The sequence below is a fragment of the Momordica charantia genome (assembly GCF_013281855.1).
Source record: "Momordica charantia cultivar OHB3-1 chromosome 2 unlocalized genomic scaffold, Mcharantia_2.0 BLBB01000002.1, whole genome shotgun sequence".
NCBI classification, from domain to species: Eukaryota; Viridiplantae; Streptophyta; class Magnoliopsida; order Cucurbitales; family Cucurbitaceae; genus Momordica; species Momordica charantia.
In genome coordinates, this window is record NW_028275160.1 from 4,292,239 (window position 1) to 4,320,237 (window position 27,999).

Sequence of the window (27,999 nt, forward strand, 5' to 3'; positions counted from 1 at the left end):
ACTTTGGTGAATAATCAAGAGGATGAAGCAAAAGGGCATATAAAGACCAGCTATGGACATCATATACCAACACATATTCAAACAAATCACAGGAAATATGATGGCCGGGAACTCATCACTTATTGTGTGGTTAAGGAATTCACATGAAGAAGAAGAGGAAGATGAAACGTTTAAGGGTAACTTCTTCATAAAAGTTGCCCCATTTTACCTGAAATTTGGACCCAAGTTCATGGCCTTGCCGTCTGTCGCCATTAATGCAGCTGAGTCTTGTAAAATTCTTCACATCTTTCAAGGCTTTGCTGTGAATTGTAATAAATTGTGCAGTGTGGCTGTAACAAGGTTACCATGTGATCTATCAGAGAGGATACTTCATAATCATGACATAAAACTAATGCAAGGATAAAAGGGAAAATTCTTCTTATCCCATATTAATGTCTTAATTATTATGTGAGATTCTTCACGCACTCGGGATTTGGATCAAACTTTTCCACTTGAAAAAAGCTTTTTCATTTCGTTTTCACAACATTGTGGCTTGCTTGTCAACGTTTGGCCACCCCACCACACCAAACATCCCCCAGAGACCGAGCTTGTCTCTGTTGGCTGTTGTTTTATTGCAAAGCCTAACTAACAAAACAACCTAAAATGCACCTATTCCTTACTTAGAACACTTTAATTAATTGACATTTTATTGGATTAGGACAATGGAATTGGACGACATATACCTAATCTACTCTAATAATCTATAGTACTAAATCTAAAAACCAAGAGAAAGTTGGGAGGAAAGTTGTTTTTTTTCCCTCTCATAGATACAATCAAAGACTTTCCACCTCGAATGGTCAACTGAGATGCCCATTTTCTCTTCACTTTCTGTGCTGTTGCTCTTTTTTTACAGCATTAATTTTCTCACACACACACACAACAAAATCCCAAGTAATTAAATGGTCTACGGGTGGGATCCATTATGGCCCTCATGCTTTTTAACTCCTTTTTGTAGAGGCTTTTCATATGTCAAATTTAGCAAAATGTCTACTTTTTCTTTTCCTCTTTTCCAGCTTCTATCATTTACTTCAATCACAAGCATCACTTAGCCCACCAGATGTTCCTTCTGTTCACGAGCATTTTTACCATGCCAACCTTAAATTTTTCCCCAACCAAATTTACGAAATAGAAAGATGGATATACATATATATATTTGCTTCTAAATGAGTTTCCAAAAGAGAAAAAAAAAAGGATCTAGCTGGTAAGCTTGTGGCTTGACACGTCATTAACATTTGTGGAGTGGGAAATGGGGGCAGGTTTCCAACTAGACCAGAAACTGGCTTTCTCTCCCACTACCTCTCTCTCTCTCTCTCTACAATTTCACACCCACTTTTCCTAAATACAACGACCTCTTATATCATATGAATCCAACTGTCACCACCACTTCTCTCACACTCATTTCATCGTCTTCTTCTTCTTCCTTATTATCCTCAAAATTTGATATATAATAACATGATATTCACACGCCCAGCTGCAGCTTGACTATCTTGAGCCTCGTAAATTGCAGTCGAGTTTTTGGCCAGACATGTTTGACTTCTTGTTCGGGTGGCGAAAAGCCTCAAAATGGTAACAAAAAGTTCCAGAATTTTAAAGGGTTTTCTTCTTTTGGTGTAATTTGATCACATGGGTTTGTCTTTTTTTGATTTGGGTCTCTCGGCTGGCTGCAGCAAGAAGTTGATCAAACAGGTTCAGTGCCGGCTCAAGCTGCTCAAGAACAAAAAGAGTGTAATTGCGAAGCAATTGAGAGAAGACGTTATGGAACTCATCAAAAATGGGTACGAACAAACTGCCTTTAACAGGGTAAGTCCAAATACTCTCAAAGTTTCCAACTTTATCTGGTTTAGATGATTCAATTTGTCCGGTTCAGGTGGAGCAGATAGTGAAAGATGAAAGCAGAATGGTGGCATATGAGATTCTGGGAAATTTCTGTGAATTTATACTCCAAAATCTCTCCTACATACGCAAACACAAGTAGAGTGATTTCTCAAATGAAATCTCATTAGATTTTGAAGCTTTTTTTTATTATCACCAAAAAAGATTGGTTTTTGGTTTCAGGGATTGTCCCAATGATGTTAATGAGGCAGTTTCAAGCCTCATGTTTGCCTCAGCGAGATGTGGGGATCTTCCTGAGCTGCAGCTTATAAGGAAGCTGTTTGGAGAGCGCTATGGTCGTAGGTTTGAAACTAGTGCCGTTGAGCTCAGCCCTGGCAACCTTGTAAACCGCCAGGTGCCAACAGGCTAACTTCATATTATACTCTGCTCTGAATTATGGTCCCAGTTATTTTAAGGCTTAAGCTAATTAACCACCCAATTTTTGTTTACAGATAAAAGAGAAGCTCTCAGCAAATTCTGTGTCAGAAGATGACAAACACAGAATGATCAATGAAATCGCAAGAGACTGTTTCCAACCTCAACTTTTAGCTCTTGAATACCGTTCAGACTGGCACCAAAAACAGGTGGCTTTGATTCTAAGTTTCAGTATCAAATGGGCAGTTAAATTTTTTATACCTATGTCTATTTAGTTTATATACTTTAAAAAATGAGTAAAACTACAAGTTTAATCTTCAATAATATTGTATTAAATAGATCTTTATATCAAAACAAACCTCTAATCTTTTTAAAAAATATCCTAATAAATCTCTATACTCTCAATTTTAAGTCTAATAACTTATGTCAGTAACTTTATTAATTTATTGTCATTTCAGGACTATGTTCAAAGTCAGCCACCACATAGTCCTTACTCCTTACCTCAATTATGTGTTGAATGAATTAACAATAAAAACCTACTAAACACAAAACTAAAAGTTGAGAACTTTCTAAAATCATAGAGGATTAAATAGAGTTAACTTTAAAGTATAGAAACATAAGCAAATTTGTAGTTTAACTAGATTCTTTAATACGCTCTCTTTCTAACTATTTTCTTATATAATGAAATCAATGAAACTCAGGTGGAATTCCCCATAAAACAAGCTATACATTCTGATGAGAGAAAAAGGGAAAAGGCACTGCTAAAAAGGGAAAAGGCACTGCTACTTCATGGATATTCAGCGAGAAGCACCTCTTGTGACACTTTGCCTCAGTTCCCTGAGGAAAGAATTGTTCATGTTGACGATGTGGTGGAGCTTTGTTCCTCCACCACAACAGAGGGAGATCAAATACTCTTCAAATTCAAGACAGCCGCCGCTTTCCCAGAGGAAGATTATAACGGTAAACACAGTTCCAATCAAATTCATGCGGATCCAAGTGACTCTTGGAGTGAGATTGAGAATTCCAGCTCAAAAGGCTCCGGCAAAGGATCAAAGAGGATCTCATTGAACAAGGGAATGAAGAAAACAGAGCATAATAATGAAAAGGGTAACAATTGCCATGAAATATCAGAACAGAAGCAGAGGAAAACAGAGAATTGGGTCTCAGAAGGAGCAACGGATAAGGAAATGGAATGGGCAAGTTTCTATAAGAAACCGAGGAGGAGGAGAAGGAGGAAGCCGCCGCCTTTGCGGCTGCCGTGTTCTGATCTGAAATCTGCAGCATACGATGTCTTTACTTACCCTGGCTACGGTTCCAACACAGAGACCAAGAAACTAAAAGAAACAAGGAAATCAAATGCCGTGGATAATGGAGATGATAAAAATGTCTCAAGTTATCCTGTGAGGAACAAAAAAGAGGCCCTTTATTTGAGGGCAGCAACATTCCCACCAAAACAGAGTCCTAAAGCGTGCTTTACTCGTACAAATTCATGCCCTTATAAGCAGCCTAGCCATGTTCATCCAAAGTTGCCAGATTATGATGATATTGCAGCAAAGTTCATGGCTTTGAAGAGAGAACACCTCCAAAAAAACACCCCCAAACCTTAGTTTGTGTAATCTACTTACACCAGTCCAAAAATACAGCTTGTAATTATAATTTGCAGCTGGGTATTCAAAACGCTCATCAAAACTAGCCAAAATGGGTGTTAATTTTACTGCAAATTGTACATTCGTGAAGTTGAAGGAATTGAATTATGAATGCGTAGGCCAAGACAAGTTACAATGGATCTGGCTTGTAAGGCAAGCGTGTGAAAGTTTGATTGAGTACAATGTTGTCAGACCCATTAGGAAAATGGCCCAAAATATGAGAGTGGTAATTAAAATGTCGTGTTTTCTTACAAAGCCAAGCCTCAGTTCTGACTTTCCAATCATTTTGATCAAGTTTCTTACCAATTGGCGCAAGACACCTTGCCATGAGTTAGCAGATTGCTGGATTTTGGGCCTTCGTTTGTCTGGTGGTGTGCCCCATTGCACACGAACGAACACAAAAATAGAAAAGGCAAAAATTGAACACAAACGACACAGTTCGACACCATGTTTGAAGTTTGAAGAATTCTATTCGAGAGCTATTCTCACGTGTTTAATGTGGTTTGTCAAACTTGTCCATTGGATCCACGAGTTCACATTTAAATTAAGGGTACGTGGTTGGTAACCAGAAAACATCAAGGGATTGAATGAAAATCATAATTGTATTCTTTTTCAGTATCTTCGGATATTTGTTTGGTAGAATTTAAAAAATTGCTCAATGTATGTTTAGTAATATATTTATAAACCGGAAGTAATTGCATACTAAATTTTTGTTTAATCTAAATTTATATTAATTAATTTATTAACATTTTTTTATGAATTTTGTATAATTGTTATTTTACAATGTTATATAATTTAGAATACATTATATTTTACATGTTTTAATTTTAACAAATATAAAATGAGTTTATGATATAAAGTAATATATTTATCAAAGTGTTTATCATTTTTAATGTAATTCCGCATTTTCAAAATTTCAAATTCTGAATTTGAAAACATTGAAAACATAAAAAAATCGTTTTCAGAATTTCTACTGTTTGGATTACAGAATCCAAAAATAGTTTTAAAAAACGAATATCCAAAATCCTATCAAACGCGTATGCGCTGAATCCATTTGATTTAGTGGATCTGAAAACAAATAACAGAATTCAAGTTTCCAATCAAACATGTCCTAAATTACTTCAACATCCAAAAAAAACTAAAAACTACTGTTGAGGAAAAAATCTAAGCAAGTGATGTGTCGAATGCTAAGGGGAGATAGCGGGACATGGGACCACAAGCGCGCCACGGCAAATAGTATGGGAGGCATGCCATGTGCATGCCGCAGAGGGTGATAGACCGATAGGTAGCGCAACCACCAGATGTCAGGGAAATCCGCCCCTGTTCGTTAGAATCCAATACAGTAGGGTGCGTGCCTATGCCTAAAATTGTCGTCTTTCCTAATTGGTTACGAGCGCCTATAAAAGGGAAAGACCCCACCACTGCCAATAGGTCTGTCATTGAACTCATAAGGTATTCATTCCTATTTTTTGCTTTAATTTGATGTCGAAGTCTTTTAGGCGGGACACCGCACCAGTGCCGAGATTTGTGGTTGTAGGCTCATTTGTTTCTCGTTAGCACCTCATTTCAAGAGACACATGGACCTCTCAAGAACTCGCCACCAACACCAATATATTAATTGGAGTTACTTGAGGAGTGAAAGAAGTGAGCAAATATATTCCAAACCAAAACTAAAATCAAAGGGGCGTATATGTTAGGTAGAACCATGATTGTTCAAATGGAGGTCAAATATTTCATTTTCATGGCATGGAGAAAATCAAAGGAGTTTTTCAAAGTGTGGAACACTCCATCACAAAGCACCGGCCTTCACTGTTCACACACTTTCTGTCTAATCGCAAGTGTAGAGCTTAAGAAATGGTATGGAATTATGGGAGCAGTCGGCAAGTTTTTTATTAATTTGGAAATGATTGTTATTCCAATTTTAAACTTTGTCAAACTCATGCATTGTCCTTGTCATTTGGGCAGCGAAAAAGCCCCCAACAAAACAAAAAGGACACCAACCCTTGACTTTAAGGGATCCATTAATCACTTAATTGACAATTGACGAGACCGAAGAAACTGACTACCACGCATTTCATTATGATACCTGTCACACGTCTGTCTCGAGACTAAAGTATAGTAAAAAACGAAGGAGGGACAGCTGCATACACAATATTTAGAGAGATTTCGATTAATTTTTAACTTCTAAATCTCAATAATTTTAGAAAAGATAGCTTTCATCGGCTCCTTCAAAAATCCTAGAATCTTGGAAGGTCGCACTTCTGATCTCAACTCTACAAACCTTTCTTATTAGTCTATGTTATAGAACAGATAGGACATGACATGTATAGTAAGTAAGAATGAATTAATATGTATTTAATGGAAACATAATGGAATTGAATGCATGGTTCAATAATAATTTCCATAACAAACAAGTTCACAAGCTAATATATAGGATTAAAAATAAGATGATGATGTAAAAAATTTCTATCAAACTAAATTTTACTTTCAATTTTGTAAGTTTCAAACCACACAAACCATGAGCTAATTTGAACTCATGATACTGTATCATAAAAGGTGTTTGATGTGGCTGCCTTGTTTAACGTTAAAGCAAGCAAACAATAAATAGTTCTAGAATCCTAAAATTACATTGTGGAGACATGATTCTACAAATATTCAATTTAAATCATAGTTTTCCTCGAATCATTCAAAATAAATGTCTGCTTCCATATTAATCACCCAACGTAAAATCTAAATTATTTTTTTAATAATACACAATAAATAGTTCTAGAAACTCTCTCTTATGTCAGGAGTTGAGATATTTTGGAGAAAGCTAAAATAATGAGCTCTTCCAATCCTGAATGCAGTGGTGTTTGACTGGGAAAATTTTTGAAAAGGAGGGACCAGGCGCAGGAACGCGACACGTGTCAATTTCTTCACCGACCTTCGTAGGATTTTTTGACTTTTTTCTCTTTTTTATTTTTTCATTTTTTGCCTTGTTCTAAAGAAGGGGGACTCAGTGGTCAGTACTTCCACCGAAAGCAAAGCCCCTCGCGGCTTGATATTTTGTTTAAACAATACGTAATAATCATAGGGTTTAATTCTTTATTTTGGCTAATTAAATTATACTTTTTGTTCTTAATTTTGTTTGGGTATGATTGTAACTACAATGATCTTAATGCAAATTTAAAGATGTTGAAAAACAAAACATGCTTAAAATAGGAGGAGGAAATTGAATCCTGACATATAGCCAGCAATCACAACTATTTATATATAATAAATAAATAAATAAGTGGTAGAAAGAATAAGGGATTATTTTGGTATCCTTTCCTGATAAGTTAGAGCACCTAAGTATTATTCTTGATTAAAAGAAAAACATTGTAGTAGGACAGATTTGTAACAGTATCTCCAAAAATGGCTAATAAAAACTTAAAAATGCAAAAGAAGAACAGTTGAAAGATAACTGCTTACTGATTCACAATCTCGTACTTTTCAAGTTAGAGAGAGATGGAAAGATGCGGCTTGGATTCGTGGGGCCAAGCATGGCCATTCGTTCAAAGGCAGAGTTTCGATTGAAAATGTTGTGTTGTTCCAAATTCCAATTTATAAACCCCTCCTCCTCTCACAGCACCTCCCTCACCCCTTTCATCTTCTTCTTCTTCACCTCTCAGTACACACGTGGACTCTCCTTCCTCTTCATACTTTGAAACAGCCTCCACCAATTCTCTGTATATATATAATGTCGAAGCTTAAGTCCAGTGAGAATCCCAACTCCAAGATATCTCCCAAAAATGCTGAATGCCTGGACGAAGATAAAGAGATTGATCACAGTGATCTTGGCTGGAGTTTTCGCCGACGGCAGGGGAAGCCACTGTCCGGAGAAACCTCCTTCTCACCTCGGCCCTTTAAAAAGATCCGTGACCCAGAAAATCATGACCCCATTCACCCATTGGATTCTACTTCTCATCACTCATTTCCTTTCTTCAATCAATCCTCCTCTGTTTCTCACTCTTCCCCTTCCTCTGCTACACCTCTGTTTCCTGTTGCTTTGGAACCCTCCTCCCAATTTCCCCATCAATTCAAAACAGAGCCTATGGCGCCTATAACTCATCACCCATCGCTTCCAACGCCGCATAATCAGCAGCAATTGCCAACACTTGCTTCAGGATTTGGCTACCCGCCGTATTTTATGGGAGAGTTGGCATCGTTCCAGCAGCAACAGCAGCAGCAGCATCATCAGCAATTTCTTCAGTACTGGAATGAGTCTCTGGATCTCAACTCAAGGGCAGCGTTTAGGCCTCCAATTCGGCAATTAAACACCACGAAGCTGTACAGAGGAGTGAGGCAGCGACATTGGGGGAAATGGGTAGCGGAGATTCGTCTTCCTCGCAACAGAAATCGCCTCTGGCTTGGCACATTCGACACTGCAGAAGACGCCGCCTTGGCCTACGATCGCGAGGCTTTCAAATTGAGAGGAGAGAATGCCAGGCTGAACTTCCCCGAACTGTTTCTCAATAAAGATAAAGAAGCCTCGCAGAATTCAAGTGGGGAGCTGCCTCCACAGGAACCAGACAATAACAATCTTGACAATGACTCAGAATTAGAGCCAAATGAGGCGGTAGCAGGGGACAACATACAGGATGAGGCAGAGGATGGTGCAGAAGGTGTGGTAAAGTCACAGGAGTTGGTTTGGAGAGAAATGGCAGAGGCTTGGTTAAACGCGATGCCAGCCGGTTGGGGCCCTGGTAGCCCCGTGTGGGACGATTTGGACACTACTAATAATCTCCTACTCCAGCCAATTCACCAAGAATCATTCGGATCCGATCTCCAAACTCAGCAACTCAACTTAACCTCATCTCCATCTTCTTCCTCCTGCCCCATGAAGCCTTTCTTTCTCAAGGATGAAGATTGATCCTTGGCCATATAAATTCAGTACTTCACATTGCAAAACAGAAAGGCTGCATATTTACCTCAGCCTCTGAGGGGGATGGCGTCAAATCAATCAAGGCAGTGCACTCGTGGGCCATTTCTTTTTCTTGGTTCCTTTTGTTAGCATCAGTTGATATATATGTCAGTAAAGCCACAAGATTCGAAAGACTATCACTATCACTCGCAAGCATGCTTCTGGTTTAGTTTCTTTTTTTTGGCTTTTTGTCTTTTGTTTTCTGTTCTCTACTGCACTGCTATGTTTAGTTTCAGCGCCGGCCAGCGTAGCAGGAGACAATTTGGTGATCTCCTCTTCATTGGGACCATCATCCATCGGGGGCTCTGTTTTTAGGCCAAGAGGATGGCATGGAAGCACAGTCTAATTTTCATATTTGACACCAACTTTAGCTTCCCACCATACTGTATTATAATATTTCATTATCACATAATGTATTTTTCTTTCTACTTAACACAGATATTGCTTAATAAATAACAATATGCTGAGTTGAATATCTCTTTTCTTTTTATTAAAATTTTATATTGTTTGACTGGTTATCTAATAATCAAGGTCCTTCTCTAAAACTAACATATATCAGCAAAAAGCTTCCTCCAAACTTTAGCTATGTTTGGGATTGCTTTTGATGAATACACGTCTCCTTCAAAACCGTTATGTTTTGGAGTGATATAAAAATGTTCTTGAAAAAAGTGCACAGTGCCAAAACTAACTTAAACTGATTAGGTAACATTTATTTTATTTAAGTGACAATTTCTTTATGTTTAGTTTACTATATAATAATATTTTCAAAACCAACTCGAGAAGAATTTAGCACACATGCCACATGGAAGAAACGCACGAAAAGCAAGTAGGAAAATACTTGGCTCCTTAACATTAAAAATGAATCTTGTCCATACCAACCTTAAATGTTTGACAACTGGGAGAGAAAAATGCAAAAACATGGATTTTTATAAAAAAAAAAAAATGATGAGTTGTCGATTTTTCAATGATGGTAAGAAAGCAACAACACCTGTAGGTTGAAGCTTGAGCACCATGACTTCTGCAAACTAGCAGCCTCTTTTTCCTATTTTTTGTTTAAACAATTTAAAAAGTGTACAACATAGTAAATAAACTCAATTCTGAAAACACTATCAAACGAGTCTTATCTTTCCAAGAGACTTCCAACAAAATTCAAATCAAACTAATCACAACCCTTAAGTACATATCATTTCAATCTTGAATGAGCATGGGGTATCCTTTTTACTTTTCCTTTCCCAATAATAAGGTAAAAAACAAAAACAAGGTAAGAACAAAGAACATGATTGATAACAATATCCCGATTAACAAGAAACAAAAAGGAAAATAAAAGGAAAAAAAAGTAAAAAATGTGAGAAGCTTTTAAAGAGAGAATGGGCCCCAACAGCCGGCCTATGAGATGATATCCATTTCTTATCTGTGACGCCAAGATAACAAAAGAATCGTCCTCGCTGATTACAGAAACATGACATTGGCAGTCATTATAATGTAGTGTGCAGCTGCAAATAAAGGACCGAAAGTGTTACCATATCATATAAATATAACATAGATTATTAAGGTCCATCATTTCTAATTGCAATTAATTGGCTTCTAACCAAATCCAATATTAATTTCAACGTCAAGTTCAAGTTCATTTTGATATTTAGGATTTACCCGCTAAGTTACATGTCTATGTTAAGACATAAGCATTAATGTAATTACACCTACTCATTGTACAAATAGTCATCATCCTTTCCTATTTTTCCAGCCTTTAATTATGACCCACCAACAATGAGTTGGTTTCACTGTAAATGCCGTTTTGATTTTATCCGTGTGCGACCAAAAAAAATATTTATTATGATTGGCATAGTGCGATTATCCTTTTAATAATCATTGGATGCATAAGAGGACAAATTTTTATCATCCACTTGATAATTACGAAGGTGACTATCACATTGTAACAATCTCTTCCAATAATTTCTCATGTGTGAGGAGGATAAAGATCATTTTTTTCCCTAATATTTTGAGATGAAAATTAACACACGTTAGAATCCTTTTAGATGGTAGAAAATTTTGATCCATCAATAAAACAAGTAGGATTTTAAAATCCTAAGTGGTCGACTATACCCCGATGTTATTAGGCAAACCCACGGATTCATATGACAAACGAATTCTATGGATCTTTTACTCCAAACGCTCTCAATGTCGTCTATATCATTCATAGGCATGTGAGAATCCTACCGAACGAATGATTCATGTCAAAAGACTTTTGAAAAAAAGGTCTAAAAACTACCATGTTTAGGTAGGAAGCAAATTGGTATAGCCTGCTATTTAGCCTATAATATTAATTAGGCCTTTATTTCTTTCGGAAAGGAGGAATTTTTTGGTTCCTTAAATGAGGACCTCAGAATTTTTTAGTCTACGTCCGATCTTAAAACTCAATAAGGTTGTGATTGGGCGTAATTGTGACTACTCTAAGCTAAGCAGATGAGTGGATTTGATTTGGTAGTGTAAGGTTTTTCCTCTCTTATCTGGGTCTTTGGCACAATCTCAAAAGCTCTCACCTTTAACTATAAGGATCCCATGGTGGAAAAGATTAAATAACATCTCTCCTTTTGAAAGAAAGGCTTCAAGTTGTTTCAAGGCAAATCTTCTTTTTGGAGCGTCTACTATAATTGTTAGGAAAAAAAAAAGTTATGAGTAATTCCTTATGGGTATTGATGGTTTGGGATATCAACTCCCCAAAGATGTCCTATTTCCTATTTTATCCAACATCCTAAGATCTCTTTTGAATTCCCAAGGGATGGGACCTGAATATCATACAAAGGGGTTCTTTTCTGTTCTATAGCATATTAGATTACAAAGAAATTGGAAGATCTTCCAGAGACTTGAACCCAAAGTCCCCTTCTCTGCAGATCACGACATAGATGTCCAAACTGGACCACCATTTTGGCCTTAACCTTACCCAGCTGGGCCTCAACTCAAATGGCCCGTAATTAATAGAATAGTCTAGACTAGACTGACCCTCAAAAAGTTTAACATGCAACCAGTAAAGCATATCTAAAGAGGAATAGTGATGAACCTGATTGGATGGAGGAGGCAAACGTGGCAAGTACAGTAGCCAGATCATTCTTTACCTCAAGAAGAAACTGATACCAATTTTTCAGCTTCTTCCACTCCATAGTTGCTCTAGCAAGAGTTTCCAGAGATCTGCTCTCGACAACTCTCCCAGCGGCTCTCCTTTGCTTCCCATGGCTCTACAAGCAGCCTCTTTTTCTCCCACGATTCCCATCCACAAACAGGTATATGCAGCTGCTACTGTTGTTCTGAAGGACACAGGCCTTTCAGGAGTTCCATTTTCACAACATGTTGAAGTTAAATCAAAATCTCCCATATTAAGAAATAAGGTAATGTGCCCATATTCTGTTTTCTGGTTTATTCCCCAGACGGAATTTTAGTTGGACCTGTCGAAATGTTTGCAATATAAATTATTCGTAAATATGCAGCAAGAAAGACTACCTGTTGGAGCTGTTAGAGCCCAGACTGCGATAATTTCAGAAATCAACCAGGCGCCACTGGAAGGAAACAAAACCTTGAGGAAAGGAAACGTTATAATTACAGGTGCCTCCTCAGGACTAGGTCTAGCCACGGCCAAGGCTCTAGCTGAAACAGGAAAATGGCACATAATTATGGCATGCAGGAACTTTCTTAAAGCTCAAATGGCAGCAAAATCAGCAGGCATAGCAAAGGAAAATTATACCGTTATGCATCTAGACCTTGCCTCGCTTGACAGTGTGAGGCAATTTGTGGATAGCTTCCGCCGCTCAGGTATGCCTCTTGATGTGCTTGTATGCAATGCTGCTGTCTACTTGCCGACTGCAAAGGAGCCAACTTTCACCGCTGAGGGGTTTGAACTCAGTGTTGGGACTAACCACCTTGGTCACTTCCTCCTCACACGGCTGCTACTCGATGACATTAAGCAATCAGATTACCCATCCAAGCGTGTTATAATTGTAGGCTCCATCACAGGTACTGATTGAGAGCATTCAGCATGACAGTTATTTGAACTTCTAGAACTAAAACATCTCCCAGAGAAAGAATAAGAGGATGTAGTATTGTATTACAAATTTTAAGTTTGATTCCAGGAAACACAAACACATTGGCCGGGAATGTGCCTCCAAAAGCAAACTTGGGGAATCTGAGAGGCCTAGCAAGTGGTTTGAATGGTCTGAACAGCTCGACCATGATAGATGGAGGAGCTTTTGATGGAGCCAAGGCCTACAAGGACAGCAAAGTATGCAACATGCTCACCATGCAAGAGCTTCACAGGCGCTATCATGAAGAGACGGGAATAACTTTTGCTTCCCTCTACCCTGGCTGCATTGCCACCACAGGCTTGTTCAGAGAGCACATCCCCCTGTTTAGGGTTTTATTCCCACCCTTCCAGAAGTACATCACCAAGGGCTATGTATCTGAAGAAGAAGCTGGGAAAAGGCTTGCACAGGTCAGTCCATGGCTTGAGAAACTATAGCAATTATCAAGTGAAATAATTAGATGTATGATTATTAAGATCAAGGGCAATTGACAGACTACGGAATGAATTTCTGACTTCAGGTTGTAAGTGATTCGAGCCTGAATCAATCAGGTGTATATTGGAGCTGGAACAAAAACTCATCGTCATTCCAAAACCAGCTATCCAAAGAAGCCAGTGACGCAGAAAAGGCCCGCAAGTTGTGGGAGATAAGTGAGAAGCTTGTTGGATTGGCTTAAATGCACCAATCCACAGCACCGATGGCTTTTATAGAGAAAAAGCTACATCTCCAAGTATCTAAGCTACAAAGTTTCAATGACATACATACACAAGTTTGTGAAAGTTCAGTGACATACGGAACCCTGAAATTTTGTTTGTGAAAATGTAATTGAGTTTCAATACATCCAAGTAATTATTTCTTAGATTACAAAGCTACCCAGATGGGCGCCTTGGGAGTAAGAACTTGAGATGTTTCCCCTCCAAGGTCTGGTATTTGAACTCCCAGTTAAAAACTAAATAACTTCTGTGGTCTTTCAAAGCGAGCCTTATAGTGGACAAAACCTCCCCTAAGATTTCTGTTGGCTAAACAAACTCAAAAGTGAGTCACAAAAGAATGGCATTTGAAAGCAATGTTTTCAAATCAGTATTTTTTTCCTAGTAGACTCGTGGGAAAAAGAAATACTAATCAAGCTTAAAGTGTTCTGGAGATCTTTTCATATGTAGCCTAATACCATAAGAAAAAAAAAATGTAGGTATACATAATTAGTTAAAAGTAGTCTCCCTACACACTGTTAGTCTGTGGTACCATGTAATCAGGTTAAGCATGTCCAATCTCAATCACAATTTAACAAGTAACTTCTGTGAATCATTTTCCAGACATTGCAGCAGATATGCCTCTAGTAGCAAGGTTGAAAAACACGCAGTTTTCCTATGTGTGGTGGGCAAATAAAGAAATGATCCTTCACATACCTTATGCCTTGGTACACTTTAGAATATAATTATGACAACGATCGTACAGAGGCATGGTGGAAATCTGATTAATTAGTGAAATAATTGAAAGAAGTTCCAACAGCAAATCTATCTTCTACAAACTATGAAGGTTTAACCATGTGTACAACACACCAGAATTACCAAACAAGTCATTGAGTAAATAGCTCAAAAACAGAACTACAGGATCTTCTTACAAATCATAACATGACTTAACCAGTGTACAAGGGGCTCGACAACCCTAGACTATGAAGAAACTAACGTTTGCTATTTTCAGCAGCACCCTCTAGCCCCTCTGAACTATGAATAAACTAGTGTTTGCTATTTTCAGCAGCGCCCTCCTCCTTACCTAGCGCAACCACTAGTTTTTTCAAGATTGCTTCAGTTGGCTGGTGGGAGTTCTCCACAGCCTTCGAAATCGTCTGCCATTTCTCACCATGCTTGGGTTCTGCAGCAATACATCTCTTCAGTACGTCCTTCTGATTCTCGTCGGTACCATGTTGAAGTTCAAACTTGTAGTACAAAACCCAGAAATCACCAACATCTGGAGCAAGAGTTACAGCCCTGTTTAGCCAAGTTCTAGCTTTCTCAACCTTCCTGTCATGCCAGAACAACTTGGCCACAGCAGCAATAACGTTTGGATCGTGATCACATTTTTTAAGTGCATCCATGCTCTTGGTTTTACGTTGTGGACGAGGTACCATCTCTATTGAGGCTGCCCACAGGATACCACTATTCGGACATTCTTGCAATGCCTTGGCCATCAAAATATCAGCTTCTTTCTTATTTCCATGCCTCAACTCAGCTCGGACTGCAGCAAGCCAAAGTTCAGGGTTTTGAGGATTCTTCTTTCTGGCCATGGTCAAAACTGCTCGGGCCTTGCTCAATCCGTTCATTTTCTCTTCCAGGTGCGCAAGAGAAAGCCATAGTGGTATGCAGCTGGAAGAGTGTTTTAAACCAAACTCATAAGCTTCCTTGGCCTTCTCCAGGTGTCCAACACGTTCCTCTAACTGCCCGAGCATCAACCACAATTTAAAGAAAGATGGAAAACGCTTAAGCCCTTCATTCAGTAACCTGCTCTCTTCCTCAGCGTTGCCTAATTCTCTTTCAACAATAGCAGATTTCATCCACACTCGTTCTGTGCCTCCTCTTTCCCGAGCTTTAGCAAGAAGCATTCTGGCTCTTTCAGGTTCATGATTCTCAAATTCAAGCTTGAATGCTGCAAGCCAAATCTCCTCAGAATTGGGAATGGCTGCATAGGCTTCTTGAAGAATTGATCTAGCAGCAGGGACATCCCCAGCAAGCCACTTCTCTTTGGCACCCATAAGCCACAGAACTTCAGCTTGTGGCCTGTAAGTGACAGCCTTACGAAGTAAAGCATCAAGAGATTCCCTGGTACCGTGGCTCTTTTCAAGCTGTGCAGCTTTAAGCCATATACTCTTCTTAGTCAAGAAGACAGTCAGTGCATGTGCATAAATTGCTCTAGCTGTTTCAATCGAACCCCTCTTCTTACACTCCTCCGCATCAGCTACCCAGGTCCTCTTCCTATCTTCTTCCTCAACCCCAACCCCTATAGTGTTATGAACAATGGCTTGGCAAGTAGCAACAGACCCTGCACGTTCAGCAGCCTCAGCTTCCTTCATCCAAGCCTCTCTATCTATCACTACCCCTACTCTCTGTAAAGCTCTAATACCCTTTTCAATAATCTTTCCGACCATGGCGTATTCCCATTGGCTTCTTCCAGCTTGGCAGCTGTTATCCATATAGCCGGCTCCTTGGGCAGCTTCTCCCTTGCGCTATTAAGAACCTTTTTTGCACGATCATAAGTTTCCAACCTCGCTAATGCAAGCCACAATTCAACATGCAAAGGACAACATTCAACAGCCCTATGAAGTAGAAGCCTAGCATCCTCTTCATTTGCCAGCTCCACAACTGCCTTCCACAACCTGACAGAATCTGGAATATGTTCCAAACCTTTCCTCAGCACCCTACTCTTATTCGCATTATCATGCTCCAGTTTTGCAGCCTGCAACCATAATTTCACTGAATTTGGTATCGACTTCGCCCCCCTAGCAATCACAGCCTTCGCCTCATCTGGGCTAGCCAACCTACAAGCCTCCAACCACACATCCTCATTCTTGGGACACTCTTCACATCCTTTCTGAATCAATTGCCTTGCTGCCTGAATCTTTCCTGCCACCTCCTCTAATCTGGCAGCTGCAATCCAACCAGGCGGATGCTTTGGATTTGTTTGGGTAACACTCTTAAGTAATAACCTAGCCTTTTTGATATCAGAAATCTCTGCATCGCTAGTTATCTTCATACTCTTCAAATCAGTGAGATACCCTTTTGGGTCTACAACCGTCAATCCTGAGACAGAATCAGATAACCTATCCAACTTCAACGACAAAACTGTACCTCTACCCTCCCCGACGGCCGTCAAGTCTGTCACTGGGGTTTGTGCCCAAGGCGTCTCCGTCCCACCCGCCGCCCTGCTCTTTGGATCCAATGCCGTCACGTGCTCTTGCTCCTGCCTAGCCTTCTCAAGCAAGGTATCCGGCACAGGTACAAAGCTCTCAAACCTTTTCTTCTTGTTCCTCAATGAATAATCCCCAATTTCCGGAATGCTTTCCCACTCTTGCGCCGACAGAGTATATAACTTCCGTTTTAGGTCCGCAAACTGCTCAGTGATTTTAGGCTTCGAAGCGCGGTACTTCTCAATCTCTTCCTTCAATCTCGCCTCCCTCCTATCCTTTCTTCTCGAATCCATCCACTTATCGATTGCCTCCCATACGGCATCAGCCTCCTTATCGTCCTCATCGTATTCAGCCGATGCAAACAACCCTACATCGTTGCCTTCGAATTCATCAAACTTCTGATTCTCATCATATCCTTTGTCCTCTCCTTCATCTTCTTCCTCTTCCTCCCCACCTTTTCCACGGCCTCTACCGGCTGGGGCGGCGGCGGCCCCTCCAATAGTCGTCGCGGACCTATCAGGAAGGTCTGGAGCAGCTCGAGCCGGACCAATATCAGACCTGGTCGTAAATCCAGTCGCACCACGTCCCAACCCAGCAACATAATTAGGAGGAGGTTTAGAAATTAAGGAAATCCAATCGAGGTTTTGGGATACTCGGAGCTTGCATACCTCCGTATAAGGGAACGTGAAGCGTTAGAGTTGAATTGGGTTGGACTCGAACATGGGAGAGCAACGTAGAATCATCGAAATCTGATAATATGAAGCTTTGGGATAAGAACAAGCGCTGAAGGGAAACGGGTATCTGGGAAACCTCCTCGATTGCCTGCTTCAGGTTATGAAGGGAAGTAGTGGCGGGGTTTAGGTTAAGGAATAGGGTTTTTTGGTTGGGGATCGTAAGGAACACCATGATTGAGATCGAAGCTCAAAGAGAGTTAGAGGTTAGAACAAATCATTCGAGGAATGCGATAGATTTGAGTTTCGAAGGATGAAAAGTTGTAACCAGAAATCAAAACCATCCCCTCGACGCATAGTTCTGTATAAACCCGTCGCTGCAAAAGTGAACTATGGATTATTTTCAAGCGCGGCCCTTCAAATGTCAGTAAAGTTTGGGCGTTGTTCAAAATACACAATTAATCTTCGTGATTACAAAATTTTTATTCAATGAAATTTTTTTTATAAAGATTTAATTAAATCAATGATTCGCTACTAGCGATAGTAAATTATTGATTTATCAAAGTCAATTTTTGGTTAATTGATTTTTATTATGGTGGAAAAGTCACAGTAGAATAAAATGTAGGTAGGAATGATTAAATTCTATAATTTTTTTTAGTACAACAATTTGGATACAAAGGATTGAACCTCCAACCTAACCTCAATAAATGAGTACGTGACAATTGTTATTAGTTATATTCATGTTGTCAAAATTAAATTCTAAATTAAAATGATTGTAGTTGCCTGAAATATGCATGAGTGTGTTAATTCAGGAAAATATCCTTTTAACATGCTAATGTGCTCTAGATTAGTTTCAAAAAAAAATTAATATGCTATAGATTATATATACCAATTAAAAAGAAGACAAATTATATTCAAAGCCTTTTGAGGTTTATTCAACAATTTGACCAAAATTTGTAGGATGCTTCATAAAGAAAATACTTTGCTATTTAATGTACGTAGAATAAATTATTTCGTTCATATTTCGATGAATTTCACTCAGTAACAATCAAATATATACTAACATGACCCTTTTTCACTTTCTAAATCACTAGACATGCCACTACTAATTAATTCCCTATTGATTTAATATGATAAAGTATTATGTCTCAATTGTGAGCAAAATATTAAATTTTCATCTATATGTCAACATTTCCATCAATATTTACGTATACCTATGAATTTGATATGTACATAATATTACATAAAAATTTATAAAACATCATTATAATCAACATAATATTAGTATAGTCAAATACATATGGGTTAATTTAAATATTCGTTATTTTAAATATTTGTTATGAAGTTTTATTTTTATAATTTTTGCCGACATAAAAAGGAAAAAACACGAACTTTGATGGCGAATCCATCGATTTGAAGATGACAGTTTTTTCTCTCTTCCTTTCTTTTTTTGAAAGTAAAGAATAAAAATAACAGCTTGCCAATGCCCACTTATGAATATGGTCAACACTTTAAATTCTATTCAAAGGTAAACATTTCGCAGATTAATTTTTCAGACAACCCCTAATAATATGCATGAACTAGAGAAAAAAAACAAAAAAAGGATAACGATTAAAGAAAATTGGGTCATCGGTGGGGAGCAGTTGTTGGTGACGACCGACGAAATGAAAGAAAAAACTGAGTAAAGAAAAGAGAACAGTTTCAGACAAATTGCTACAGCTGTTACTTCTCCGATTAGAACATTTCATCCTAATTAAGTATTGGGTCAATGCCAATGCCAATGCCATGGGAGAGACACTGCATCAGACCAGACCAAGCAATTTGCAATAAAATATCCAAATCCGTCCCTTTAGCTTTAGGGCGAGCTCGCGTGGGAAACGGAAACTTGGCTTGACGAAAAGAGACGCGACGACCCACTTTTCCGACTCTTTTTTCGTTCTTGTCTCCTCTCTTTCAGATCTCAACTCCTTATACTGGACTGCGATCCCCTGCCCTGCCGGTTCGGAGAACCATGGGGTTGGTCGGCGTCCAAGAAAATGGGGCCGGAGATTTGGGCTTTTCCGCCGTTTCTTTGGGACCCAAGAACAAGTACAAGAGAATGGATTCCGAGCTCCATGAGGATCACGATGATGCTTTGACCCATCGCCGTCCAGCCGATGCCACTTCAAGTACCAGGAAATATGTACTCGCCTGCGCTGTTTTCGCTTCTCTCAACTCTGTTCTTCTCGGATACGGTATGCCTTATTCTGTCGGTCGCCCCAATCGTTCTTCTCTTTCATGTTTTCCGGTGAATTTTCCGATTAGTTCTTGATTTTGCTGCTTGGAATGCGACATAGTAGGCTCGATTCGAGAGAGCAAAAGAATCTGGAATCTTCAAATACTTGTTTCGATTCATTGCCAATTGATGCGATGCTCCAATTGGTTTCTATTCTATCATCCCTTTATTGCTATTGCTGCTTAACCAAGCTTATTGGCCTTTTCAATTTAACTCTCTTAAACCAACTACTAGAATGGTCAAAATTAAAATCTCACCCATCCATGTGAAAATCTCTTTACATCGTGTTTCGATTTGCAGACGTGGGAGTGATGAGTGGGGCAATCATCTTCATTCAAGAGGACTTAAAGATAACTGAGGTACAGGAAGAAGTTCTTGTTGGGATTTTGAGCATTCTCTCCCTTCTGGGAAGCTTAGCCGGTGGTAAAACATCAGATGCCATTGGTAGAAAATGGACAATGGCTTTGGCTGCTCTTGTCTTCCAAATAGGTGCAGCAGTTATGACATTGGCGCCTACTTTTCAAGTATTACTGATTGGAAGAATATTGGCTGGGGTTGGAATTGGCTTGGGCGTTATGATTGCCCCTGTTTACATTGCTGAAATTTCCCCCACCATTGCCAGAGGTTCGCTCACTTCCTTCCCGGAGATCTTCATAAACCTCGGAATTTTGCTCGGCTATGTCTCCAATTTCGCCTTCTCTGGCCTACCTGCCCATACAAACTGGAGAATCATGCTGGCTGTGGGAATCCTTCCCTCGATCTTCATTGGGTTTGCACTCTTCATCATCCCAGAGTCTCCCAGATGGTTGGTGCTGAAAAACCGAGTCGACGATGCGAGATCTGTGCTTCTGAAAACTATAGACGATGAGAAGGAGGTGGAGGAAAGATTAGCAGAAATCCAACTAGCTGCTGGAATCTCCAGTGCAGAGAAGTATGAAGAAAAGGCTGTTTGGAGAGAGTTCTTGAACCCTTCTCCTGCACTTAGACGAATGCTGATCACTGGCTTTGGAATCCAGTGTTTCCAACAGATCACCGGCATCGACGCCACCGTGTACTACAGCCCTGAGATCTTCAAAGATGCTGGAATTCAAGGCAACTCCAAGCTACTTGCAGCAACTGTGGCTGTTGGTTTAGCAAAGACAGTTTTCATATTGGTCGCCATTGTCCTGGTTGACAAGCTTGGTAGGAAGCCATTGCTGTATCTGAGCACAATTGGGATGACAGTGTGTTTGTTCAGCTTGGGTTTTACGCTCACTTTTATTGGGAATGGGAAAATTGGCGTTGGTTTAGCCATCTTTTGGGTGTGTGGGAATGTAGCATTCTTTTCAGTTGGAATTGGCCCAGTGTGCTGGGTTTTGACCTCTGAAATTTTTCCATTGAAGCTACGAGCCCAAGCAGCGGCTCTTGGGGCAGTGGGGAACAGAGTTTCTAGTGGGCTGGTGGCCATGTCTTTCTTGTCTGTTTCTCGAGCCATCACTGTGGGTGGGACGTTCTTCATCTTCTCCTTCATATCTGCTCTGTCCGTTGCCTTTGTCTACAAGTTCGTTCCAGAAACCAAAGGGAAGTCCCTGGAACAAATAGAATCGCTGTTTCAGAACGAAATTGGATGGAGAGAAAATGAAGTGGAGCTTGGAGATGTTGAGCAACTTGTTGATAAGAATGAACAGAAATGAGCCAATATCAGAAGGATCACCAGAAGTCATCTCTAATATTGTTTTTTCAGGTTTGATCTGAAGAGATTTTTTAGGAAAAAATTGAAATAGATTTGGCTACATGAGAGAATAGCCTCTCTCTTTGATCTCTTCCACTCTTTTAAGTAAAATTTTTAAAATAAACTTATCTAGTATCAATTCATAAATTCATTTATATATCAAGTGAAGCAAAGATAGAATGAAGTTTTTTTTTTTGGGATAGATATAGAAATGGAGTTAACATTGTAATATAAGTACATTTATTATAGATTTGAACGTTAATGGTATATTTTTGTTCCCCTCAATATCTATAATACTATTAACGTTTATCGCCTTAATAATTGACAGGAATAACTGTCTACTTTAATTATATGCAAAAATCTAAAAGTTTGCCTGACGTTTGAAATCCATGAAAAGTGAGGTATAAATAATTTAACTCATCAATTTTCATATAATATCAAAACAAATAATTTGCCAATCCCTCATCCCTACTTTAAAAACAGATAATTCTAATTTTAAATCCTTCCCATGTATTTTTTTCTTAAAGAATCCACAAACGACAGTTTATATTGAGAACCTACCTAACTCACTTTTTGGATTACTGAAAAAAGAAAAAACCTATTTCTTCCATGCTTAGAACAAAGTCTATATTAAGAAAGAAAGATGGGAACTCCATTTTATTATGCAATTCGAAATACATACATACGTTCTATTCTCCATGCTTCGACCTTCCATCCTCAGAGATCGTATCCCGGAAACCTGGCCATGGCGGGCACAATCATGTCAAGAAAAAGATAAGCCATCCCTCCAAGTCCTTCAAACAAAGATTGGCGGCTGTCGCCTCCATGCATCTCTCCCTCTGCAATCAGCCTGTGAGCTCTATCAAGCAGAAAGCAAGCAAAGGCTTTGGTCCTGTATAAGTACTCCACCTTCCTTGTCAGTTGGTATAGCGACAGAAACACATAAGAATTCCCACTTATCCCATGACATATCCCTACTCGCTTCAGCAGCCCACGCCTCCATACCACCTCTCCCGCTTCCACTGCCGCTTCCACGAACTCTTTTTCTCCAAAAACCTGGTCACGAATGGAACAGTAATGTGTTGTTAAGTGCACTGGGTCAAAATGTCCCCGAGGGATGCCTGCCATTGAAGAAATCTTACCTGTGCTGCTTTGACAAGCGTGAGGGCGATTCCAGGAGCGCCATGGCACCAATGCACAAGGATGTCTCTGTTCCTATCTTCTTCACTTGAAGGATAGTTTCCACTGGGGAATCGGTTTTGGATCATGTACCTAATGGTGCCTTTCACGTCTTCAATCTCATCTGGCTTCAACTCCATGTCCATCAGAACATGGAGAATTCCTGCCAGTCCATGTGCAGCACCCCAATACCTCTCACCGTACCATTCAAACATCAATGGCGACCCTCCTCTCTTCGCCAGCGCCCTTCCTCGTCGGATAACTTCCTCTACAACTGCCCTCTATACAATTGATTCATTTACAAAATGTTAAATGCAAACACTCATTCACATGGACTAAGATGAGTTCAGGCTAATCATGGTATCCAATCTTACAGTGTGAACCGAGGCAATTGTTCCTGCACCGATGTATTTGTTTAAAAATAGGCATGCCCACAAGAAACCGACTCTTCCATATAACAACTCGTCCGGAAGATTGCTTGGTAGCTTAATCTGCCGCAGTCCAGAAAACCCTTCAAATTAAAAGCCAGGAACCAAAAATATCACCAGCTTAAGTGGGGAAATAATTCTTTTTACCTCATTAAATTCACCTAGATAGTAACTGAGCAACTGCTCATCACCAGCACGCTTTGCGGCCACAGCTCCAATAGCGCAGATACCAGCACGCCCACAAATGAAAGTCACATCCCTATCACCATTCCACAAAGTACTCTAAAGTCTAAAGACAGGTGAGCAATAGACAGTCATCCATGTTTTTCTTCAGGGCACAAACGATTACAGATTCATTTATTGAGGAACTTAAGTGCCATATCGTCTTTCATTTGGGAAAATTAATATCTCCATATAGGGAAGTGAAAATGAAATAAGAAATAAGAAAAAAGGGCAAATATTACGTGGACATGGAAGACGCTTGATCACAGGCCTTAACAATTTGGGCGCACAGACTAAGATCAATATGATTTGAAGTGACCTCATGAGCTTTTAACAGCAATAAAGCTGTTCCAAGAGCTCCAGAATAGAGTGTGAAATCTCGGACTCGTTGCCCAGTAACTCCCCATGTCTCCAAAACTATCTGAAACATTAACACAAATACCTGGTGGGCATTTCAAACAACACTCAAACCAAATCAAGATGTAAAACAATAAGATATTAAAGAAATACAGCTTCTTTGAGGTCCAAAGCCGCCCGTTTGAAGCGCTCTGAGATGATTGGGTAAGGCATTGAGAGGTCCTTCAGAAACGAATCTCCACTCGATTCTACAGCAGCTGCAGTTTCTGGTACGAAGTCCGGCATTGAGTTCGGAAAGAATCGGTCCCCCATTTCTGCTTCGGGGATTCCACCGCACCGCTTCTTCAGTTCGACGGAAATGAAGCAGAAAGCAGCCTTCGATGTCTGGGTGGCAGTCGCTGGAACTTTCTACAAAATTTTCTCGTCAAAGTATTTTATACAACTTTGCAAAAAAAAAAAAAAATACTCTTCTAATTGTGAAAATTTAATAAAGTCCTTTTTATCTCAACAAAAACAAAAAACAAAAAATTATAAAAAAAAAATTAAATGGCGTTGAATTAAAAAAAAATGGTGCTGACAACGCCTAAGTATTGTTCGTAAATAAATAAACAAAAAAATCATTATACAATAGAACTATAGTACTTTTCTAAAAAAAAATATTCTATAGTACTACAACTTTTTTACCATATGGATTGTTTTGTTTTTTAGACTTTCTTTTAGCAAGAAAGAATGTTATTTTTTTAGACCTGGTCACAAACGATTGATTATATCAATTTGTGTAAGAAAGAAATATAGTATATCAGTTAATTTTATTGGTAAACACAATCCATCCAATTTTTTCATGAAAAATTCAATCAAATAGAGTTTTTTTTTTTTTTTAGTATAATACATGGATGGGGATAGAGTAATAATTGTTCTTTTTAAATTTTGATAGATCTTTTTTTAAGTACAATGTGAGGGTGAGGGATTGAAACTTATAAATTAAGTCAAGATAATTTGACATAAAATAAGAGCAAGATAAGGTAGCTCATCATCTATGACCTATATTATTAGATAATCTTATAATTTAAGATATTTAGCAATATCACGCTCTTATCTGATGTCAAGCTACTTAACTTAATTGGTACAATTTTTTCCACAAAATTATACTTATTTAGTGTAGTTTAGTACATATTGTCATATTAATTATAAAAAAAAAAATTATCCACTCTCCTATTTATTGGATTTCAAGTCTTTAAAATCGTCTTTTCTAACTCTCTACACGACAAATCTATTTTTACCCTCTGCAATCTTTAAAAATAAAACCAAGCATTAAACCAGAATTTCATCGAATAATACAGAAAATAAAATTAAATAAGACAGTAATTAAGGGTGACAGGGAGCGGTGGTTTCAGTATCAGATGACAGAAAAATTAAATAAATAAATAAGGGGTTGAAGTAAAAAATAAAAATAATAAATAGGGGGGAGAATGCGACATGTCGTTCGCTTGAAGTAACTAATCGTCGTTTTCGTGGGGAATTGGGAAAGCTACATTTTGTCCATCTCTGCGATTATTCACAAATGCTTAACACGTTTCGCTCACAGATCCAAACACGTCGAGTTCATATCTCTCTCTCTCTGTTATGCCATTTTCCTGATTACTCTTTCTCGATCCGAACACCGCGTTCATCACCGCGAGAACAAATCCATTCGACTCCCTCGAAAAACTCAGAAATCAGCCCCCAATTCACAGACACAGAGAGAGCGAGAGAATTCACGAAAATGGCTTCCTTCGACGCTTTCAGCAACGACGAACACGACGACCAACAGCACCATTCGCCCACAACGCGGCCCTTCGATGACGATGACTTCATCGGTTACGACTCTCATCTCCCCTCCCAGCGCTACGACTCTTCTACCACTTTCTCTCCCGCCGACGATATTTCCTCCGCTGACCAACTCCCTCGCGCTCCCCCTTCCTTCTTTGAAGAAGACGTCGTTTCCGACGTCCACACCGCTGCAAACACAAATATTCCTAATTTGTCTGACGTATACGACTTCGGCGGTTCCGATCCCAATCCCGACTATGTCTCTCCCTTTGATCCTCTCGACGCCGATGGGGATCATGACAATGCCGCCGCCGCTGGCGTTGGTGGTATTGACGATGGTGGGATTTTCGCTTCCGATGGACCGGTTCTCCCGGACCCAAGCGAAATGCGGGAGGAAGGCTATGCCCGACGCGAATGGCGACGGTGCGTTTTTGTTATTATTTCGTTAATAGATACTGGATTGGTCTTAAATCTGTGATTTTATCGTTTAGGTGTTGTATTGGAATGTTTCCCCGTGTGTGGCCTTAACATGACTCTAATATTAAACCGTTTATAAATTTTAAGGTCATCTAAGCTGATGGATTCAGTTTTCAGCTGGAATCGAATTGAAAGGTTTTGAGATTTTCCATTCTCTTCACAATGACATAAAAAATTGAGCCAATAACTTAGGTTTTAGGGTAACCGGTGGTTTAAATCTTCTTTGATATTCTATCTAACCGGCCAGTCCGATGCGTGTCAATTTTAGAGCTCGAATGTTATATATCATGTTTATATAGGGGATTCTTATTTCTTTATAATCAATTGCCATTTAACTTATGTTTATGGTGCCTTTTCACCATTGACATAGTCGCATCCCTTACTGTGGAATCTCATTTGCTTCTGGAACTTTGATCGGTTAGTCATTTGTTGCAATATGTATGACATTGAATATGTTGGAGTATTTGTTTATTGTAATTCACCTGTGTCCAATACTGGAATGTCCAGTTGTATTATTGCTTTGTCTCTGGTAGAAGACAGATATTTGCTGCAGATTTGTCCTAACACCACGTGTATGCATAAACGTCAAACATATTAGTAAGACAAATTAAAAGAATTTTATTACAGTATTTTATATACTGTAGCAATGGGGACCGGAAATATTTGCTCATTTCTGTCTACTTGAAGAAGTTATTATCTGATTTTGTTAAGATTTGTGCTGTCAAGATTTCTTTTCTTACCTCTATTATGTACCCTTTTTTTGAGCTGGTTACATGGAACAACAGTTGTTTCAAGTTTACATTCGAGTTGCAGGAAGTAGCAGTTACCCGTTAGCACTATTATTATTTAGTTTCAATGCTCTGCCCCGTTGCTCAGTCTGAGCCAACCGAGTGGAAGAGGAATTGTTCGGGAACCATATTTCTCTGCTTTCTCTTATTTTCAATATGCGTCGCAATTTTTGGCTGTTGCTTAGCAATTTGTTAACAATCTGGAAACTTTATGATGCAGTCAAAATGCCATCGATCTTGAGGAGAAAGAGAAGAAAGAAAAGGAGATGAGAAACCAAATAATTAATGAAGCTGAAGAGTACAAAGCATCCTTTTATGAGAAAAGGAGGCTCAATTGTGAAACAAACAAGGCACACAATAGAGAAAGAGAGAAGGTGAAACCTCTTAAAGCATTTTGTTTTTATTCATATTCTTTGCCCTGCATCCTGTCAATGTCTCTTCCTCATTTTTCAATTTTTTTCGTAGCTTTACCTAGCAAACCAGGAAAAATTCCACAAAGAAGCTGACAAACATTTCTGGAAAGCAATTGCAGAGATCATCCCACGAGAGGTCCCAAATATTGAGAAGAGGAGAGGAAAGAAAGATGCTGAAAATAAGCCTTCAATAGTGGTCATTCAGGGTCCAAAACCTGGGAAACCAACCGATCTTGCACGAATGAGGCAGATTCTCTTGAAGTTGAAACAGACTCCTCCACCTCATATGATGCCGCCTCCACCCAAACCGGCCAAAGATGGCAAAGATGGCAAGGATGCCAAGGATGCCAAGAATGGAAAGGATGACAAGGATGCCAAGAATGGAAAGGATGGAAAAGATGTGAAGGAAGGGAAGGAGGACAAAGGTGGAAAAGAAGCAAAGGAAGGAACAGAAACCAAAGACGCCAAGGAAGAAGGGAACGAAGTCAAGGACAAGAAAGCATCCTCGCCAACTGCACCAGATAACACACCCTCATCTCCTGCAAAAAATGTGGATGCTAATGGTACACCTGGTCAACCCAAACCAGAGATTGAGGCTCGCACTGCAGCTGGTGCAGAAGAGGTGCCAGCTCCTGCGGATTAAGAAACTATTATTACTTCCATCTTATGGTTTTTGCAATGTGATTTTTTTTCTCTGTTCACATTTTATCACAGAGAATAAGTAAGTTTTTGTTACGGCCGTGCTGCATTCTCTGCAGCGTAGGATCTGAACAGCTCTTCTTGTCTAGACATAGAATTTTAGGCTGATTTATCATCTAAATTTGTCA

General features: G+C 39.2%; 7 protein-coding genes and 1 long non-coding RNA gene across 13 annotated transcripts; 5 read left to right on the forward strand and 3 right to left on the reverse strand.

Moving 5' to 3' along the window:
* The first annotated feature begins 1,219 nt into the window (after nucleotides 1-1,219).
* Nucleotides 1,220-4,539, forward strand: LOC111011049 (Ist1p). Of its 6 annotated transcripts, none has more exons than XM_022284662.2 (6): nucleotides 1,220-1,605; nucleotides 1,707-1,839; nucleotides 1,916-2,010; nucleotides 2,077-2,266; nucleotides 2,364-2,495; nucleotides 2,988-4,539. In XM_022284662.2, the coding sequence occupies exons 1-6, from the start codon at nucleotides 1,565-1,567 to the stop codon at nucleotides 3,891-3,893; spliced, it is 1,497 nt and encodes a 498-aa protein (XP_022140354.1). In that variant the 5' UTR covers nucleotides 1,220-1,564; the 3' UTR covers nucleotides 3,894-4,539. The 6 variants fall into 6 exon arrangements, with proteins under 6 accessions (XP_022140354.1, XP_022140353.1, XP_087976685.1 ...); XM_022284661.2 differs by having other exon boundaries at nucleotides 1,221-1,605; nucleotides 1,907-2,010; XM_088120559.1 differs by having other exon boundaries at nucleotides 1,221-1,605; nucleotides 2,095-2,266.
* Nucleotides 4,540-7,240: 2,701 nt separating this feature from the next.
* On the forward strand, nucleotides 7,241-9,370 carry LOC111011248 (ethylene-responsive transcription factor ERF054-like). Its single transcript, XM_022284946.2, has one exon. It carries the CDS (start codon nucleotides 7,651-7,653, stop codon nucleotides 8,821-8,823), a length of 1,173 nt encoding a protein of 390 aa, XP_022140638.1. The 5' UTR covers nucleotides 7,241-7,650; the 3' UTR covers nucleotides 8,824-9,370.
* Nucleotides 9,371-10,034: 664 nt separating this feature from the next.
* Nucleotides 10,035-12,069, reverse strand: LOC148212692 (uncharacterized). Its single transcript, XR_015789323.1, has 2 exons — nucleotides 11,930-12,069; nucleotides 10,035-10,367 (listed from the first exon to the last, which is right to left on the reverse strand). It is a non-coding gene; the product is annotated as an uncharacterized LOC148212692 (long non-coding RNA).
* On the forward strand, nucleotides 11,933-13,800 carry LOC111011353 (protochlorophyllide oxidoreductase C). Its single transcript, XM_022285080.2, has 4 exons — nucleotides 11,933-12,254; nucleotides 12,354-12,876; nucleotides 12,993-13,351; nucleotides 13,462-13,800. The coding sequence occupies exons 1-4, from the start codon at nucleotides 12,099-12,101 to the stop codon at nucleotides 13,615-13,617; spliced, it is 1,194 nt and encodes a 397-aa protein (XP_022140772.1). The 5' UTR covers nucleotides 11,933-12,098; the 3' UTR covers nucleotides 13,618-13,800.
* A 591-nt stretch (nucleotides 13,801-14,391) lies between these two features.
* On the reverse strand, nucleotides 14,392-17,942 carry LOC111011117 (protein STABILIZED1). Its single transcript, XM_022284749.2, is given in 3 exon segments — nucleotides 14,392-16,085; nucleotides 16,088-17,462; nucleotides 17,464-17,942. Coding segments are annotated over 3 exon segments (3,069 nt in total). The 5' UTR covers nucleotides 17,749-17,942; the 3' UTR covers nucleotides 14,392-14,676.
* A 1,270-nt stretch (nucleotides 17,943-19,212) lies between these two features.
* GCL2 (GCR2-like 2) lies at nucleotides 19,213-24,156 on the reverse strand. Its single transcript, XM_022284748.2, has 7 exons — nucleotides 23,839-24,156; nucleotides 23,571-23,749; nucleotides 23,254-23,365; nucleotides 23,053-23,169; nucleotides 22,642-22,959; nucleotides 22,186-22,555; nucleotides 19,213-21,356 (listed from the first exon to the last, which is right to left on the reverse strand). Exons 1-6 carry the CDS (start codon nucleotides 23,995-23,997, stop codon nucleotides 22,217-22,219), a joined length of 1,224 nt encoding a protein of 407 aa, XP_022140440.1. The 5' UTR covers nucleotides 23,998-24,156; the 3' UTR covers nucleotides 19,213-21,356; nucleotides 22,186-22,216.
* Nucleotides 19,525-21,766, forward strand: LOC111011114 (Major facilitator superfamily protein). Its single transcript, XM_022284747.2, has 2 exons — nucleotides 19,525-19,747; nucleotides 20,089-21,766. The coding sequence occupies exons 1-2, from the start codon at nucleotides 19,525-19,527 to the stop codon at nucleotides 21,459-21,461; spliced, it is 1,596 nt and encodes a 531-aa protein (XP_022140439.1). The 3' UTR covers nucleotides 21,462-21,766.
* Nucleotides 24,157-25,258: 1,102 nt separating the features above from the next.
* On the forward strand, nucleotides 25,259-27,999 carry LOC111011316 (Clathrin light chain protein). Its single transcript, XM_022285029.2, has 3 exons — nucleotides 25,259-25,917; nucleotides 26,980-27,133; nucleotides 27,225-27,999. Exons 1-3 carry the CDS (start codon nucleotides 25,448-25,450, stop codon nucleotides 27,813-27,815), a joined length of 1,215 nt encoding a protein of 404 aa, XP_022140721.2. The 5' UTR covers nucleotides 25,259-25,447; the 3' UTR covers nucleotides 27,816-27,999.

Coding starts and splice junctions, on each gene's coding strand:
- LOC111011353 (XM_022285080.2), top strand. CDS start 12,099: ATGGCTCTACAAGCAGCCTCTTTTTCTCCCACGATTCCCATCCACAAA. Junction 12,255..12,353: donor CTCCCATATTAAGAAATAAG/GTAATGTGCCCA, acceptor GTAAATATGCAG/CAAGAAAGACTACCTGTTGG. Junction 13,352..13,461: donor CTGGGAAAAGGCTTGCACAG/GTCAGTCCATGG, acceptor TTCTGACTTCAG/GTTGTAAGTGATTCGAGCCT.
- LOC111011248 (XM_022284946.2), top strand. CDS start 7,651: ATGTCGAAGCTTAAGTCCAGTGAGAATCCCAACTCCAAGATATCTCCC.
- LOC111011316 (XM_022285029.2), top strand. CDS start 25,448: ATGGCTTCCTTCGACGCTTTCAGCAACGACGAACACGACGACCAACAG. Junction 25,918..26,979: donor GCCCGACGCGAATGGCGACG/GTGCGTTTTTGT, acceptor TTTATGATGCAG/TCAAAATGCCATCGATCTTG. Junction 27,134..27,224: donor ACAATAGAGAAAGAGAGAAG/GTGAAACCTCTT, acceptor TTTTTTTCGTAG/CTTTACCTAGCAAACCAGGA.
- LOC111011049 (XM_022284661.2), top strand. CDS start 1,565: ATGTTTGACTTCTTGTTCGGGTGGCGAAAAGCCTCAAAATG. Junction 1,606..1,706: donor TGGCGAAAAGCCTCAAAATG/GTAACAAAAAGT, acceptor GGCTGGCTGCAG/CAAGAAGTTGATCAAACAGG. Junction 2,496..2,987: donor CAGACTGGCACCAAAAACAG/GTGGCTTTGATT, acceptor AATGAAACTCAG/GTGGAATTCCCCATAAAACA.
- LOC111011114 (XM_022284747.2), top strand. CDS start 19,525: ATGGGGTTGGTCGGCGTCCAAGAAAATGGGGCCGGAGATTTGGGCTTT. Junction 19,748..20,088: donor CTCTGTTCTTCTCGGATACG/GTATGCCTTATT, acceptor TTCGATTTGCAG/ACGTGGGAGTGATGAGTGGG.
- GCL2 (XM_022284748.2), bottom strand. CDS start 23,997: ATGGGGGACCGATTCTTTCCGAACTCAATGCCGGACTTCGTACCAGAA. Junction 22,960..23,052: donor CAATTGCCTCGGTTCACACT/GTAAGATTGGAT, acceptor TCAATTGTATAG/AGGGCAGTTGTAGAGGAAGT. Junction 22,556..22,641: donor CGCTTGTCAAAGCAGCACAG/GTAAGATTTCTT, acceptor ATTCGTGACCAG/GTTTTTGGAGAAAAAGAGTT.